Below are 14,667 nucleotides of genomic sequence, written 5' to 3' on the forward strand. Positions count from 1 at the left end.
TAGAGCGGAGTATCCGGCGATGAAAGAATGCTTGGATTGGGGATCGGTCGAGGCAGCATGACCAGACTCCGCGGATACCCCAGCCAAGCCATCAAAACGCCAGAGATAAATTATTATTAAGGCGATATCAGTAAGCCACTAGCTTCCAGCGCTCCGTCGGAGTTGAATGTTCCTCTGATCTTCACTTCGGCTAGGTTATCACTTAGCAGCCGTGCAGGAATATGGAAGGTGGTCAGCCAGATTCTTGGCATCCTTCGGTACCTTGCATAGCTGGCGGATATGCCGTCAGGAACCCGCTCGCGCGCATTCTGGCGTCTCCATGCAGCCAATCGCAGGCTGTTGCGCATTCAGGCTGGTGCGCGGTTACGCCCGTGGCGAGGCTGGCACGGCTCTTCCGCTCGATTTTGGTCTGATCCATGTTCCGCGCAGCCTTCCCGTCAGGCCACCCACTATGCTACCTTGTCTCACGCTAGCACTTGGGTGTTAACTCGTGCATTAGTATACCGTCGGTTATCCTCTTTTGGAAGGAGCTTCAATTGTAGGATCCTCGATCTTACTTTCCATCTATCAGACTCTACTCTAGTGCTGAGCGACACGGACGGTGGCGCAAGCCCAATCCCTACATCGATAGTGTTGATCTGCTCTGGCAAGAACAGTATCAATGCAGATATGACGGGTATAATCGGTACACCCAGCGTCTGACCATATGGGCCACATTCTCCTCATATTCACATTCCCTACCGCCTTTCGCCATGCTTTGTGAGCAGTGAGAAACCCCTCGACAACTCTCTTTCACGCCTGGCCACTCAAGATGCGGTCTGCACTTCTTCATAACTTAGTTATCGGCCTTTGGCTCACAAGTAGCCTTGTGAGCGGTCAGAATGGATCTTCATTCCAGAACGAGACCTTTGACGGCGAGGTGGAACAATCGTACTTCCTCGTCAATTCGGCGTTCGGAATTTTGAGGAATGAAATCCCGGCTCAAGCTCTGGATCTTCCTACCGGTACTTGCAACGATCAAACGCCATGCGTGAATGGTGCATGCTGCAGCAGTGTAAGTAGCTGGTATCGACTCAAGGATACACATTGACATAAGGTAGGTCTCCGGACTCTGCGGCTACTCTCCTTCGGAGTGCGGTGCTGGAAACTGCTCCTCTAACTGCGATGCCAAAGCAGAATGTGGCCAGTACGGCAGGCCTGGCAAGCAGCAGTGTCCGCTCGGAGTCTGTTGCTCCGAGTTTGGGTACGTGTAATTTCTTCGACAGTTCCTTTATCGCAGCTGACATTGGCATGTAGATTCTGCGGCTCGACATCCTTGTTTTGCGACAAAGGATGCCAGAAAAACTTTGGAGGCTGCGGCGACGTCAAGCGACCATCTTGCAGCAAAGATGGTGGTAGCGTCGAGGGCATAAACATTGGCTACTACGAGTCGTGGGCCAACACCAGGGCATGCAGCAAGGTGTCTCCCGAAGACCTCAATCTTGATGGTTTTACGCATCTCAACTTTGCCTTTGTCTTCTTCCATCCCACCACTTTCGACATTGTCCCAATGGACAAGAACGCGGGCAAGCTGCTGAGTCGCTTCACCAAGTTGAAAGAGAAGAAGCCTGGACTTCAAACTTGGGTCAGCGTGGGTGGATGGTCCTTCAACGATCGTAAGTGATACTTGTTCGAACCCACTAGTATTTACTGACTTTAGTAATCTAGCCGGCCCATACCAACAGGCTTTCAGCAACATGGCCAGTACAGCAGCAAACCGCAAGACCTTCATCAACAAGCTCATCAAGTTTATGGACACATACGGATTCGATGGAGCTGACTTGGACTGGGAGTACCCTACCGCTGGTGAGCCAAGATTTGCATCTCCGTCACTTTCACCCAGTACTGACATTTGGAAGATGATCGCGGAGGCAAGGCCGGCGATTCAGCCAACTTCGTTCTGCTGTCGAAAGACATCAAGGATGCCTTTCGTGGAAAGTACGGCTATACCATAACGCTGCCGGCATCCTATTGGTACCTGCAACACTTCGACGTGTCCAAGCATCAAGAGTCTGTTGATTGGCTCAACGTGATGTCATATGACCTTCACGGTGTCTGGGACGCCGCATCGAAATACACTGGGCCCAAACTCGCAACTCACACCAACATCACTGAGATCAACATGGCCTTGGACCTCCTCTGGCGCGCGGGGGTCAAACCAAACAAAGTTGTCTTGGGAAAAGGCTGTAAGTTTGCTTTTGCTCATATTCTGCGTCTACATCATCTGACTTGTTGGACAGATTACGGCCGCTCGTTTACCCTCACCGATCCGAGCTGCAACAAGCCAGACGGCTCATGCACGTTCTCTGGAGGTGCCAAAGAGGGTCGGTGTTCGAAGGCTTCCGGCATTCTTACTCTACAAGAGATCCAAGAGCTCATCAAGGAGAAGAACCTCAAGCCGGTCCATGATCTGAAAGCCGGAGTCAAATGTACGAGGAAAGAGCAGAAAAAGCTCCACAAACAGTTCGCTAACCATCGCGACAGGGATACAATGGGACAATGATCAATGGGTTTCGTACGACGACCAAGATACTTTTAGGCAGAAGGCAGAATTCGCGAACTCGCGGTGCTTGCGTAAGAAGTCACAAAGATATGTGCAACTTCCATACTAACGATGCGTTTGCAGATGGACTCATGGTTTGGGCTATCGATCAAGTCGACCAGAACGACAAAAGCCTGAATTACCCCGACGAATGGACCGAAGACGACATTGCAGCAGCCGAGATTTTCATCCAAGACGAAGCCGCCCAGGGCGTTTGCTACACGACGCCATGCGGCGAGAAATGCGCGTCAGGAGAATACGAGGCTTCGCAAACGAACGGCCAACCCGGGACGCTTTCAACAATGGACCGTTGTGGCAAAGGACAGTTCCGTCGGCTGTGCTGCGCCAAAGGCACTAATATGGGCAAGTGCCGATGGCGCGGCTACCGTGGTCTTGGCCTGAGCTGCACCGGTGGCTGTGCCAAAGATGAAACGGAGATCACGCAGAACACCAATCACCACTCGAGCACCGAGGATCAGACATGCTCTGGAGGAACACAGAGTTACTGTTGTGCTGGCTTCAAGCCCCCTATTACTAAAGAGCAGGTCGAAGATGAGGTCAAGGACAAGGCCAAAGAGGCCGCTTTGGAAGCAGCCGAAGCGTTAGCCTTGGAGGTCGCTGCCACGGCCTTTTGCAGAATTGCCATCACGGCCGCCTTGACACCGCTTACCTTTATCCCTTTTATTGGTGAGTTGCTCCATTCTTTGACCTGAGCTGTTTTCTAACGTGAGTGATGCAGGATGGATCATACGACTCGCCGTCCAAGCCGCCGTTCCAGCTCTTGCTAAAGTTTGCGCCAAGGGCATTGCGAAAGCAGGCAAATCCGTCTTCAAGTTCCGCGGAAAGGATTACGATGTGAAGCTCGACAAACCGTTGACTTCCAAAAAGGACCGCGATCCACCCGCCACCTTCACGAAACCTGCGGCAAGGTGCTCCAAGGTCGACCCCAAGCTCGCTCCCAAGCTCGCGGAACGTGCCCGCCCGATGAGACCCCGAATCAAGATCGAACCCGTACCAGGAACTCCCGATATTGATGTCAATGTCAAGACTTGTGTCTACAGCAAAGACAACGGGGATATTCATATGGGTCAGGCTTGTCTACACTACAGCTCTGTCATAAGCCGTCGACCTGCTCTCAAAAGGTTGACGTGTGATGGTAAAGACGGCATCAACATTCGCGAGGTACGAAACGCCTATTCCACCGATCACAAGACCGAGTGGATCAACGGTCACATGCAAGGTGGCGTGGTCTGCGAGCGAGACGAATTTCCACCCGCCGTGATTTGGCAAGGTCGTGATAGGAATGTGTGGATTCGTCTCCAGCCCGCTTCTCACAACAACCAGGCCGGGAAGATGTTCATGGGCGTCTGCGACGACAAGGTAGAAACTAGGACGGTAAAGCGCCTGCGTCAAAGAGTCGTGTGTAACAACGGCCAAGTCATCGAGTCTTGGGACCACACGAAGCACCCACAGCTCCAGGTCTTCAGCCTGGAGTTCTCAAACATGCCGGGAAACATTGTCGATGCAGGTATCACGGCCAACCCGTGCTGGCCCAAGGACCTCGTCGACGACCCAGGCTTCGCTCTCATGACTAACGATCCTTGGTACAACCGTGCCGCCAACCGCCCCCGCAAGAGACACACGGCAAACTACGGAAACCCAGACTATGCTGGTCTGGGCTACCCTCCGGGGCCCGCAGCCGTCAAGCTGAAACGAGACCTCGACTTCGGCCCCGAAGACCTCTACGTCGACGAAGGAAACTCGTCTCGCCTACCCACCGAAGAAGAGCTGCGCACCGAATTTGGCCTAGTGCGCTGTCAAGGCGAAGACTGCGAGCCCGAGATGAAGCAGCTTGGTTTCGCTTCTCTGCCCATTATCCCAAACTCGTTTGTCTGGCCACCCAAGTCTCACGAGCCGAGTATGACGCCGGAGGCTACGCCAACGATTACTGTGGCTGCTACTGCGTCTGCGTCTGCGCCGACGACTACGAGCACGGTTGTTCAGGCTGTTACGCAGGTTCTTTCTGCGGCGCGCGAGTTGATTACCGAGTCGGTAGAGTATGCGTTCTATGATGAGGAGGACTAGGAGGAGAGCTCTTAGAAGGGGTGCAAGAGCGTACTTAAGTGGGACAGAATGGTGGAGAAGAATAGTCGCGCTTTACAAGTCGCAGATAGGAATACATATGTATCCGGTGTTAGCTTCTCTTTCTTATAATATGTCAGTTCTCATGTTGGGTATATGCGGACTTCGGAACGTGTGAGTCGCTCGTGTGCGTCGGGTCACCACGGTACCATGGTTATAGTATGTTAGACAGAAAGCTTATATCTTAGTAATTTAACAACGTCGCAACAAAATGATCCTCTATCGATGATTGCGTCCCTCAACCAGACTGCAGATAATAGAAAGAGCGAGGAAAGAGGTTCCTGGGTAGACCTCGTGATCGCAATCTCAGTTCGCTTAGCTCGAGCGCGTCATCTGTGCGCGTACGGAGGTAATGACCGAGAGCACATTTGCGCTGAACATGAATATTGGCAGCAGTTTCATAGGCTACCTTTCCGAAAGACTGAGTGCGATACACGAAGACTACATCCCTTTGGCAACCATGGTCTCGCATGGTGAACCATATGTCAACCTTAGCAAAATAGACTAGTGTACTGCCAGACTGTAGTCATCGTCCGGTAGCAGGAGCCTGAACCAGATAACCATCCTCGCCTTGACTCAATGCTACGCATTGTGAGTCACTGCGTGTCTGGCACTGATATGTTTTGCTCGCTTAAAGTGCCACTTGGATATGTTGGATTATTCTTTGGTCTTGCGACTGGCTGTCTAAGAGGAATAAGGAGACTTACCACTGGTAGAGGTGTAAGGTCACATAGTCAAGGTGAGTCTATCTGCTCATGTTTTGGATGCGCAAACACGGAACGCGCGCGATACCGTTTCTCTTCTACAATGGTCTTCAGATAGTATATAAACTCACATCGCCTGCTCTCCCTTTCCTTCCATTCGACTCCATCCACACATGTCCCAAAACCCAAACACATACTATTCCAAACTCTTCTTGCAACACGCAACCACATTCACAACACAAGCAAGCACAACCCAAAACCACAACATGTCTTGCCAACGCCTATCAACCGTCCACGGACTCGCACCCGAAAAGCTCATCAAACTCGCTTTCAAGTTCCTCCCCTTCCGCACTCTCCAAGCCGTCTTCGCGACGCTTCACCCCGCTCAACATCGCATCTTGATGCAACAACGGCGCCGCGGCGTGAGTCTGCACCATCTAGCAGACACACTATACTACCACCAAGGCGCCACACTGTCGCGCCTATCGCGCTGGAACGAAATGACGAAGCTGCAAATGCAGCATGAACTCCTCAAACGAGAACACCTCGACGAGGGAGAGGAAAAGAGCTTGAGTGAATGGGGACTGAGGATCAGATTGGTGTGCGTCATGGCTGAGGAGAGGAAGGCCTGGAAGGAGGGGAAGGAGCAGAGGAGGGTGGAGGAGGAGGAAGACAGGAGGGCATGTATCGCGCAGTGTAGGGCGTATGAGGAGGAAGATGAAGGTGAAGCTATGGATATTGCCGTCGCCGCTTCGCAGGAAGGAGGTCAGGTGGTATGCTGAGGTGGTGAAAGGTCAGGGGTCATCACAAAAAGCTCATTGGTGTTGGTGTAGTCGTTCCACAATTTCGCCGACGAAGTCGTCTTCACTCAACCAATGTTACTACCTGACCTCTTACAGTGCCGTTGATGACCATAATACTGCCCACGCTGTGAAATTAATCTCCTCACTTTCCCTTCTCCCGTGCTCTGCCGCACTCTCCGAACGTGGTACATTCACTTTCACTTCCAGAGACTTGGTCTCACATCACCTGCACCCACTAACCTGAGTGATAGCTCTCTCTAATGAATGCAGGCCCTTCATTCTTCGCTGCCCACTTGCCTCCCCTTTTCAACTGACCGCTTCTGAACCTCTTGGATTACTTTCAACGACCCAGTCGCCGTCACAACACACGCTCCTCCTTCTCAGCTAACCTTTCACAATAGCAAGATGTTTACATCGCTCATCGCAGAGATCAACGGCGGAGAACCCTCCACCAAGAAGAGTACAACCCAGCTCAAGTCAGAGACTGCGCGAAAGCGTACCGTCGCGGGGACTACATCAACTTCGGCGCCATCACTTCGACAACGCGCGGTTCCTCGTCGCCCGCAACAGCGTCAAGCCATCGACCGGTACACGGCTGTAGCGCACAACCCATGGAGGGAGCCAAAGCGCCTAGCAAAATACTCATACGAGCTAATGAAGCAACAAGAGCTTCTCGAGGAAGCGCACATCCGAGGGCTTGAGATCGACAACGGGGATAAAACATACCTCGTAAACATCTTGATCATCGACGACGAGGCCTACGCCAAACTAATGGAGGTACTCGGTTGCCGCTTCAAAGCCGCCGACTTTGCGCAGGGCGAAGTGAGGCTCTACAACCACGAGATGAAGCGCCAACGAGCTGAAGCAGAGGCGAAGCAGCAACAATCGGTCCGTGAGATGCATAAGAATGCAAAACGAGATGCGCGCGTCAAGGCCGAGAAGCTGGTATGCGAGAAGAAGCAGGCTGAGAATAAGGCTGCTAAAGCCAAAGAGCAAGAGCACCGGAAGCGAAAGAGAAGCGGCAACCGCGATTCTGGTTGCTCTTCTGCCCCCAAGAAGGCCAAGTTCAAGCATGCACCGGCGGTGTCTTCGCGCTCAAGAAAGACCGGCGCCAGCAAGGCATCATCAGGCGATAGGAAGTTTGTCAAGATGAGTGTTGCCAACGACATGAAGGATGCGCACGACGATGACGACGATGAAGATGGACTTGGCGACTTCATCGTTGATGACCTGCCGCAGAAGCCGAAGCGCAAGAGCGATGTAGGCGGCATGGCAAGGAGCAGGTTGATTGCTGGGTTTTGATGGATGGAATATCTTTCTTTTTCTTGCTGTCATTGTTGTTCTCCTTCTAGTATAAGACAAGAATGTATCGTAGTTCCTTATGTATAGCATTGTTGCGGGGAAACCTTCATGTTGTAGTACTATTGCGCCGTCGGAGTATCCGTTAGCGCAGAATTGAGTCGGCCCCAGCGCTTACGGGCACTGCTCTCCGCCGGCGTAGCGCAATTGATTGCAAATTGTTAACTTCATTGCGACATGGATTTACTGCCACACAATGTTCGTTTAGACGGGTAAGGCATGCCGAGCTCTGTCGATCGCGTCGTTTTAACCACACTCTCGGCTAGTGCGTCATTCCCATAGGGTGCCTAACCGCGCCACGTATATATAGATGTATTCTCGCAAGTCTAAACAGTCGAACGTCCACGGCTTTACCCTTATGCTACGTCAATATGTGGACATATGACAATCCAAAGTTGCTGCTCCTTACGATATCAGGACTCCTCACCACAGCGGTCGTCAATGCGCAAAACTCCTCCTGTCGAGGCTTTTTCGACGAATTCACGGCCGTGAACTCAACCGGCCAGCACGAATTTACTTGGAACTCCTCCTACGCCGGCGATGACCCGTGGTATGTCTCTGTCCTCGTCGGATCTCGCTATGACGATCTCAGAGGACATGTTTACATCTCCGTACCTGGAAACGTGCCCAACAATACCGAGCTCTGCAAGTATCAGTGGAGCAACATCAATGCGACGTTAGAAGCCGGAGGGGAGAATAGCTGTAGCGGTGTGATCAGCTCCGACTGCATGGACCACCTGAACAAGGCACTTAGTGATACCTCGAGTTACTGTCCTAGTAAAGATACTTCGTCCGTATCAGATGAGTTCAAGAAGGCGTGTCCAATGTTGAGTGGCGGTTCACACAGTACGTTCCTTCCCTTGCATCTGTACAAACCTCCCTTATTCTCTTTCTTGTTTCTTCTCCCGCACAGAACAGACACGATTGACTTGCGGCTCGGGAGCTGCAGCCTTTGTACATATAGCTGACAAGGTCGCACAGACACGGTCCGTCAAGACGTGACCAACAGCACGTGCGCCTACAACAACATGCCCGAGGAGGTGCAAATTCCAGACAATTACAACACGTTCGGAACAAACGCAGGCGTCAGCCCGTCCGATAACTTCTATGCCGCTGCGAATGAGACGTATGATCTCTTAACGCGCCAGACGATTCCAGTCGTCCTACTGGGACGATTTGTTGACCCAGATTCGAATCTGGTGCAGACCAGCGTCGAGTTCGTGTGTATGAACGCGAACAACACAGTAGAGGGGAGCCGCGTACCGGAGGAACAGACGCCGTGGGATAATGCTGGGGCTGATATCAGTGCTAGGATGGTGGGATGGGCGGCCAGTGTAATGACGGTGGTAATGCTGGTGTTGTAAGACTGCGATACATCGTGATGGCCTATCATGGATGTAATCGATGGTGGTAGAGCAGAGAGACTATCGTGGATGGAAGCAGGTGTAGACTCATTGCTGGGGGTTGAAGGTGGGAGGGGATGGTACGCAGCTGGTGGCTTCGTTCCGAGATCGGCAAAACTCCGGCGCTAATGCGTCACTTTAATTCGATCGAACGTACTACACCTTACGCATCTCCTCTTCCATAACATGGCAACGTTATCACATTGTCTTCATCGCGGCCACAACGCGCATGTACGATGTTGCGTTGATTTGAGCGATGATCGCGACCATTACGCGTTCGCGCAGCGCGTTCCTGCCCAGCCTCGGAATGTGAAATATATCGGTACCGCTTTCAACGCATGGCGAATTGCTGCGCTACCGATGTTTCGCGCGGCATGCTCGTCTTTGCGAGCTGTGCGAGTTTGAAAGGCCTGTTGACATTCCCTGGTAGCGAGAGGAAGCCATCCGCACCGTACGCTGATGACACAGTCACGACGTGCTGAAATTTCCTTCCTGGCCTCCAGTTTCTCATCCCTGTGCCGACCTGCTTTCGACACTTCGTCCGAAAATTCACAGAAGTCGAAAGCATACCTCATCACCTACACATTACCACCATCAAGATGGCGTCAACGCTTACCGCTACTCAACAAGCCCTAGGCATCGCGGAACTCCTCGAGAATATTTTGCAACACCTCAGCCCGACGGATGCTTTGTCGAACAAACAGATGGTGTCCAGTACCTTCTATAACTGCATCAACAGATCGTCCGTTCTCAGACAGATCTTCTTGCTTGACGCCAACCGAGTCGAGGAAGATGAAGCCGATAGCAAGCTCTACTTCCCCTTAAGCAAAATCTTTCCCGCGTATGGATCTCATGAGGGGCGCGGAGTCCTCATTCCTGGATACAAATACCGACCTTTTATCTTTCTGAATCTCGCAGCCATCAGATGTTTTGTTCCTGCGGACTCCTACTACGTAGATCAAGCTGCGGTGAGCAGAGCTTTTATTCCATCAGGCAAAGATCGGCTCCTAAGATTAAAACCCGGAAGTCGAAGTTGGGACTGGGAAGCGCCTATCACCCAAGTCCGTCCATCAGCCATACACCCATTCATCGCCCGCAATCTTTGGATTTCAAATGGTTTCTTTTGGACTGGCTTTGGCTCCCATGCAGTAGTCTTCATGGAGGACCCCTTGCCCATTTCGAAATTGGGTCTCTCCTCTACCAAAATCTCGCGAGTGATCGAGGAGATATTATTCCAGGTACAGAGAAGCCCTACCGCTAGTTGGATCAAATCTCAGCTCTCGAATCCCGCTTTCACCACTGTCAGCTTGGTTATGCACTGGGAGATCTCCAACCGCTCTACCCGGGTACACTTTGTCCATCGCTTCAAAAGCTTCCGTCGCGCTACCGGTGTACTGGTTGACGATCTTCTGATACTTCTCGCCAGGTACTTCTTCGAGCGGCTCGAATTTGCTGGCCGTTCTGACGCGCTCTTCGTCCCCCAACAAGATCTCGCCGCGGCTAACGAGCTCACGAGACTACTGGACCCTGTCGGTTACTTTTACTTGAGCCAAGCCTGAGCCAAGTCTGGATTAGTACGAGCTGTCTCACTGTACGCCTGGTTTGTCTCGCGAGTTGTCTTTCACTTTGCTGGCTCGTGCTCAGGCTTGGCAACCCACATAAACGATTGCGTCGCACGGCCAAATGACTTGCCTCTCAAAATACGACCCTTACGCGTCGATCGCCTTCGACCATCGGTAGGCTCACAACGATCGATATGGACGACAAAAACTCTCCTCCACTCGTACACGGCGATCCCGCCCGCGTCTTGGGCGTCACCGAACTCCTCGAGAATGTGCTCTGCAACCTAAGCCCGGGAGACATCCTCAAGAGCGCTCAAGCGGTCTCCAAGTTCTGGAGAGATTGTGTGCAGGGATCAACTGCAGTTAAGAAGAAGTGCTTCTTGGTTGCCGACAACATGAGCGAAGAGAAGACAGACCACCGACTGTTCCTGGGGGCGGGCCTTCCCGACTTGGGCAAACCTCTAGTTGCAGACTGGAGTCGATCGCGACATACTAGGAGTATCAGCCACATGACAGTGGTGACACCGGCTACTCTTCGCGCCTTCTTCGCAGACAACCCAATGTCTCGTCGCGGTCAATACAAACAGGCTATCCAAGATTACTTCGAGAGGCTGGACAACGACGAAGAGTTGATGCGCTTGACGACTAACATGGGCCGTGAAGAGCGCATGTACGATGGCAGCGATTACGACTCGCGTCCCTACGAGTCTCTACTTGACATGTCACGTGCGAATCCGCTACTTCGCCGATCGTGGAAAGGAAAAGGCTCAGTTGTCTTCACCGGCTACGGAAAACACCTCATCTTCGCTCTTGGCGACAACTACCCTGAGGCCTGCGACTACTTCACACATATTCGAACATTCCTCGAGACTGTCGTCCATACTAGGAGCGCCGACCAGTCGAAACAAACCTGGAATACTGTCCAAATCTGCTCACCTGCCGTCACCAAGCTCACTGTTGCTATCTGGTTACCTGGAGGCCCGGACATGGCTCAAAGCTTTCTCAATTCGTCCGGTGTCACAATGCTCGACTTTGCACATATGTTCATCATAGCGGTACGAATGGCTCTACAAAGCTACGATTCAGTTGATGTGGAGCACTGGCTTGGCAACATCCATCGACACAAGCGAGGTGGCGCAACTTGGAAGAGGTCGATGCGATTATACAAGAAGGAGAGGGACCTCATCGAGAAGTTGGTGGATCAACTGGAGAAAGGCAGATGGTATCCCTGATCGCCATGGTTCTCGTCTGCCAAGTCAGTTCTCCAAAGTCATGATGTCTAGGTCTCAAAGACTTCCTGTTACATGGCCTGTGGTAATTGGGCAAGACTGATATGAGCATGCACGTCATTGTAGATAGTCAAGTGTCTCAAAGCATGTATACCTAATAAGACATTGTATGTTGCAACGACCTGCTTGTGCGTATTGCTATAGTCGTGTGGTGCGTTCCAGCTTTCCTCGATTTCGCATCGTGCCTACGTGAATCACAGCCATTTGCAACATCCGGCAAGCTATCAACCCCATGTACCCTATGCATCAACCCTACATAGTCGTCCCTGCTGAGTAGGGAGTCCTCCCGTCCCTTCAACGAACCAACTCTCGCTACCCACACCCGTAACCGCATAGAACAACCCCCAAGGATCTCTTTCCTTCTTGATCTTCAGCAGCCTATCGTAGTTATCACCATACATACTATACTGAAAGTTCGGCTCCGCAACATCCGCCTCATTCATGTACGCACCACTAAGCGGCGTCGCATCTCTCAGCTTCTGCACGTAGGAATTGAGGCGTGCATGCGACGACTTCCAGAGCTCATCGGAGAGGCTAGCATCGTACTGCCGACTATCGAAGCCGGTCATGTGCATGACTGCGTTGCGCAGGTGCGGCGAGACCGCAGAGTCGGAGCCAGGATAGCCGGCTGTTTCGTATGTTGGTGCGTAGTCGACGGAGTGGAAGCTGTAACCCCCGTCTTCCACGAATGAGCGTATTGCTGCCATGGTGGTATTGAATGTCTGGGAGGTTGGGTCTGCGAGATTGGATCGGGGAACAAGCCGGCTCACAAGACGGCTGTTACTAGTACCACCGCTTGGGCCGCCGGGCTGGGTACCGAACTTTGCATATGTGCTCCAAAACTTTGGCTCGGGGTTGACTAGTGGAATGCCAATATCGTTGAGATCTTTGATGAGCGGCGCCATGAGCTTTCTCATCTCTTCGACGGTGATGCCCGGCTTGGTGATTTGATTTGAGAGGGTAAAGGTACTAGAGGCCTTGGTGATGTAATTTGACATGATGCCTTTGGCATCATTGATGCGTAGGTTGTGCGAGAAATAGACCTTCATACCTTTCCAAAAGGTTTCATTGGATACGCGAACGGTGGTCTTGTCGTTACTGGACACTGGGCCGGTCTGGAATGTAAAGTCACTTCGTGCGACCGTCGTAGGCGGATAAGCTTTTACGATGGCAGATGTAACTATACCGAAGTTTCCTTTGCTATCGGTCAGTATCAAAAATAGTTGTGATAGTACGACGGAAGCTTACCGGGTCCACCACCTCTAATAGCGAAGAACAGGTCCGCATTCTCCGTCGGATCTGCATGCACAAACTTGCCATCTGCAGCGACAACCTCTAGAGCAAGCACCTGATCAGCCATGAGGCCGTACTTCGACGTGATGTACGAAAATCCTCCGCCTTGCATGTAACCGCCATAAGCTCCAACAGTAGAAGACCCAGGAGCTAGAAGCGTGATATCGTGTGCACTCATGGCGTTATAGACTTCGTGTTGTTCGAGCGCCGCTCCAACTCGGGCTGCTTGACCATCGTACTGACCAACTTTGTAAGTCGGTAAGTAATCGAATGCTTTCATGCGATGCACCCAAACTTGAAGTGCGCCCCCGCCGGTGTTTCGGCCGAGGAAGTCATGGCCGGTATTTCTACAATGGTCAGTTTGGGACTGGTATCTTTCCTGAGCACGTACTTGATCGTCAACCGGACATTGTTGTTCCTGGCAAAGTTGACTGCGAGCTGCACGTCTTTGACTGTAGTAGCATTGACGACAAATGCAGGAAAGCTGACGAGTTTGCAGCCAGACAGCGGAGGCGTGGCGCTGGCTGCAGGTACGGGGCATGGGTTATGTAAAGTCCACTGTCCAAACGGTACCAGTGGGTCTTCCTTGCTAGATGAGACAAGTTAGCTTTCAACTGAGGGTAAGGTTTGCAGGTTCTTACGCGAAGAGAGCATCGCTTTGACGTCGCCTGACATTTGAACACTTTGCGGTATCCTTGTACTCGCCCTCATAACAGGCAGCAGCAGGTGGAATACCCTTGAACAATGTGCCTCCAAGACTGATGTTCAAGGCACTCCATTGCGTCGATGATGGCCAACCGTCGTAGCCTGGATAGCTCTTGCAAGAAGGTATGCTGCTTGGGTTCGCTTTACCAAAAGCCAAATCAGGATTGTTCCCCACATCCGAGTCCGTCAGCTGCACGCTCTCGTATGGGAAGTTGTACGCATAGGCAGCTTGCGCCGCAAGAAGGCTTGAAAGAAGCGAGGACCCGAAGACCATTTTGGAAAGTGCGAATACGGAATTGAGATTAACAATGTCCTAAAGCTTCGAGGACGAAGCTTGATCTCTTGCAGGTTATCATGCCGGCGCCTTATACAAGCTTCTAGTAACAGCATCGGCGACACCCCTCTTCTCCAACTCCCATGATATGCCCCACATACATCCAGACTGGTGTTAGCCTGAGGCTTGGGGTGGTGCGAAGACTGTATCTCCATCTCTTGACTCGTACTGCCTCATATGATGTGGCCCCGTTCTCGTCTTGACCTTCCGATACGGGCCGGCCCAGACATATTGCCATATCGGGCGCGCAGTCAGCATGCAGCCATGTAGTTTTACCCGGTCTGGTTTCGCTGTGCATCTCGTGTGATCAATACGTCGCGCATATCGCGAAGGTTGTGAGGCTTTTGTGGCGTCCGTAATCATACAGTGGTTCCGACATCATGGTAAACGGTCGATGCTGAGTGCTGCGAGGCTACATACTGAGTCTTCCTGTTGGTCGTAACAAACGAATCAGAATGAACTAAACCTGCGATAAGAGCCTTTGAACGCGTG

At 52.0% G+C, this 14,667-nt stretch overlaps 6 protein-coding genes across 6 annotated transcripts; 5 read left to right on the plus strand and 1 right to left on the minus strand.

The window, feature by feature from the left end:
* Positions 1 to 1,164: 1,164 nt before the first annotated feature.
* On the plus strand, positions 1,165 to 4,666 carry J4E86_002897 (uncharacterized protein; the record flags this gene model as incomplete). The annotated part of the gene is made up of 8 exons (XM_051443453.1): positions 1,165 to 1,243; positions 1,353 to 1,655; positions 1,708 to 1,845; positions 1,899 to 2,225; positions 2,280 to 2,468; positions 2,524 to 2,613; positions 2,666 to 3,268; positions 3,321 to 4,666. 8 exons carry the CDS (start codon positions 1,165 to 1,167, stop codon positions 4,664 to 4,666), a joined length of 3,075 nt encoding a protein of 1,024 aa, XP_051304948.1.
* A 1,027-nt stretch (positions 4,667 to 5,693) lies between these two features.
* Positions 5,694 to 7,532, plus strand: J4E86_002898 (uncharacterized protein; the record flags this gene model as incomplete). Its single annotated transcript, XM_051443454.1, has 2 exons — positions 5,694 to 6,200; positions 6,636 to 7,532. 2 exons carry the CDS (start codon positions 5,694 to 5,696, stop codon positions 7,530 to 7,532), a joined length of 1,404 nt encoding a protein of 467 aa, XP_051304949.1.
* A 428-nt stretch (positions 7,533 to 7,960) lies between these two features.
* On the plus strand, positions 7,961 to 8,953 carry J4E86_002899 (uncharacterized protein; the record flags this gene model as incomplete). The annotated part of the gene is made up of 2 exons (XM_051443455.1): positions 7,961 to 8,435; positions 8,571 to 8,953. 2 exons carry the CDS (start codon positions 7,961 to 7,963, stop codon positions 8,951 to 8,953), a joined length of 858 nt encoding a protein of 285 aa, XP_051304950.1.
* A 638-nt stretch (positions 8,954 to 9,591) lies between these two features.
* Positions 9,592 to 10,551, plus strand: J4E86_002900 (uncharacterized protein; the record flags this gene model as incomplete). Its single annotated transcript, XM_051443456.1, has 1 exon — positions 9,592 to 10,551. The coding sequence occupies one exon, from the start codon at positions 9,592 to 9,594 to the stop codon at positions 10,549 to 10,551; it is 960 nt and encodes a 319-aa protein (XP_051304951.1).
* A 197-nt stretch (positions 10,552 to 10,748) lies between these two features.
* J4E86_002901 (uncharacterized protein) lies at positions 10,749 to 11,786 on the plus strand (the record flags this gene model as incomplete). The annotated part of the gene is made up of 1 exon (XM_051443457.1): positions 10,749 to 11,786. One exon carries the CDS (start codon positions 10,749 to 10,751, stop codon positions 11,784 to 11,786), a length of 1,038 nt encoding a protein of 345 aa, XP_051304952.1.
* Positions 11,787 to 12,082: 296 nt separating this feature from the next.
* On the minus strand, positions 12,083 to 14,115 carry J4E86_002902 (uncharacterized protein; the record flags this gene model as incomplete). Its single annotated transcript, XM_051443458.1, has 4 exons — positions 12,083 to 13,038; positions 13,092 to 13,483; positions 13,528 to 13,725; positions 13,778 to 14,115. 4 exons carry the CDS (start codon positions 14,113 to 14,115, stop codon positions 12,083 to 12,085), a joined length of 1,884 nt encoding a protein of 627 aa, XP_051304953.1.
* Positions 14,116 to 14,667: the final 552 nt, after the last annotated feature.

This window comes from Alternaria arbusti (assembly GCF_024043155.1).
Source record: "Alternaria arbusti strain BMP 1465 chromosome Unknown scaffold_3, whole genome shotgun sequence".
In the NCBI taxonomy this organism is placed as follows: Eukaryota; Fungi; Ascomycota; class Dothideomycetes; order Pleosporales; family Pleosporaceae; genus Alternaria; species Alternaria arbusti.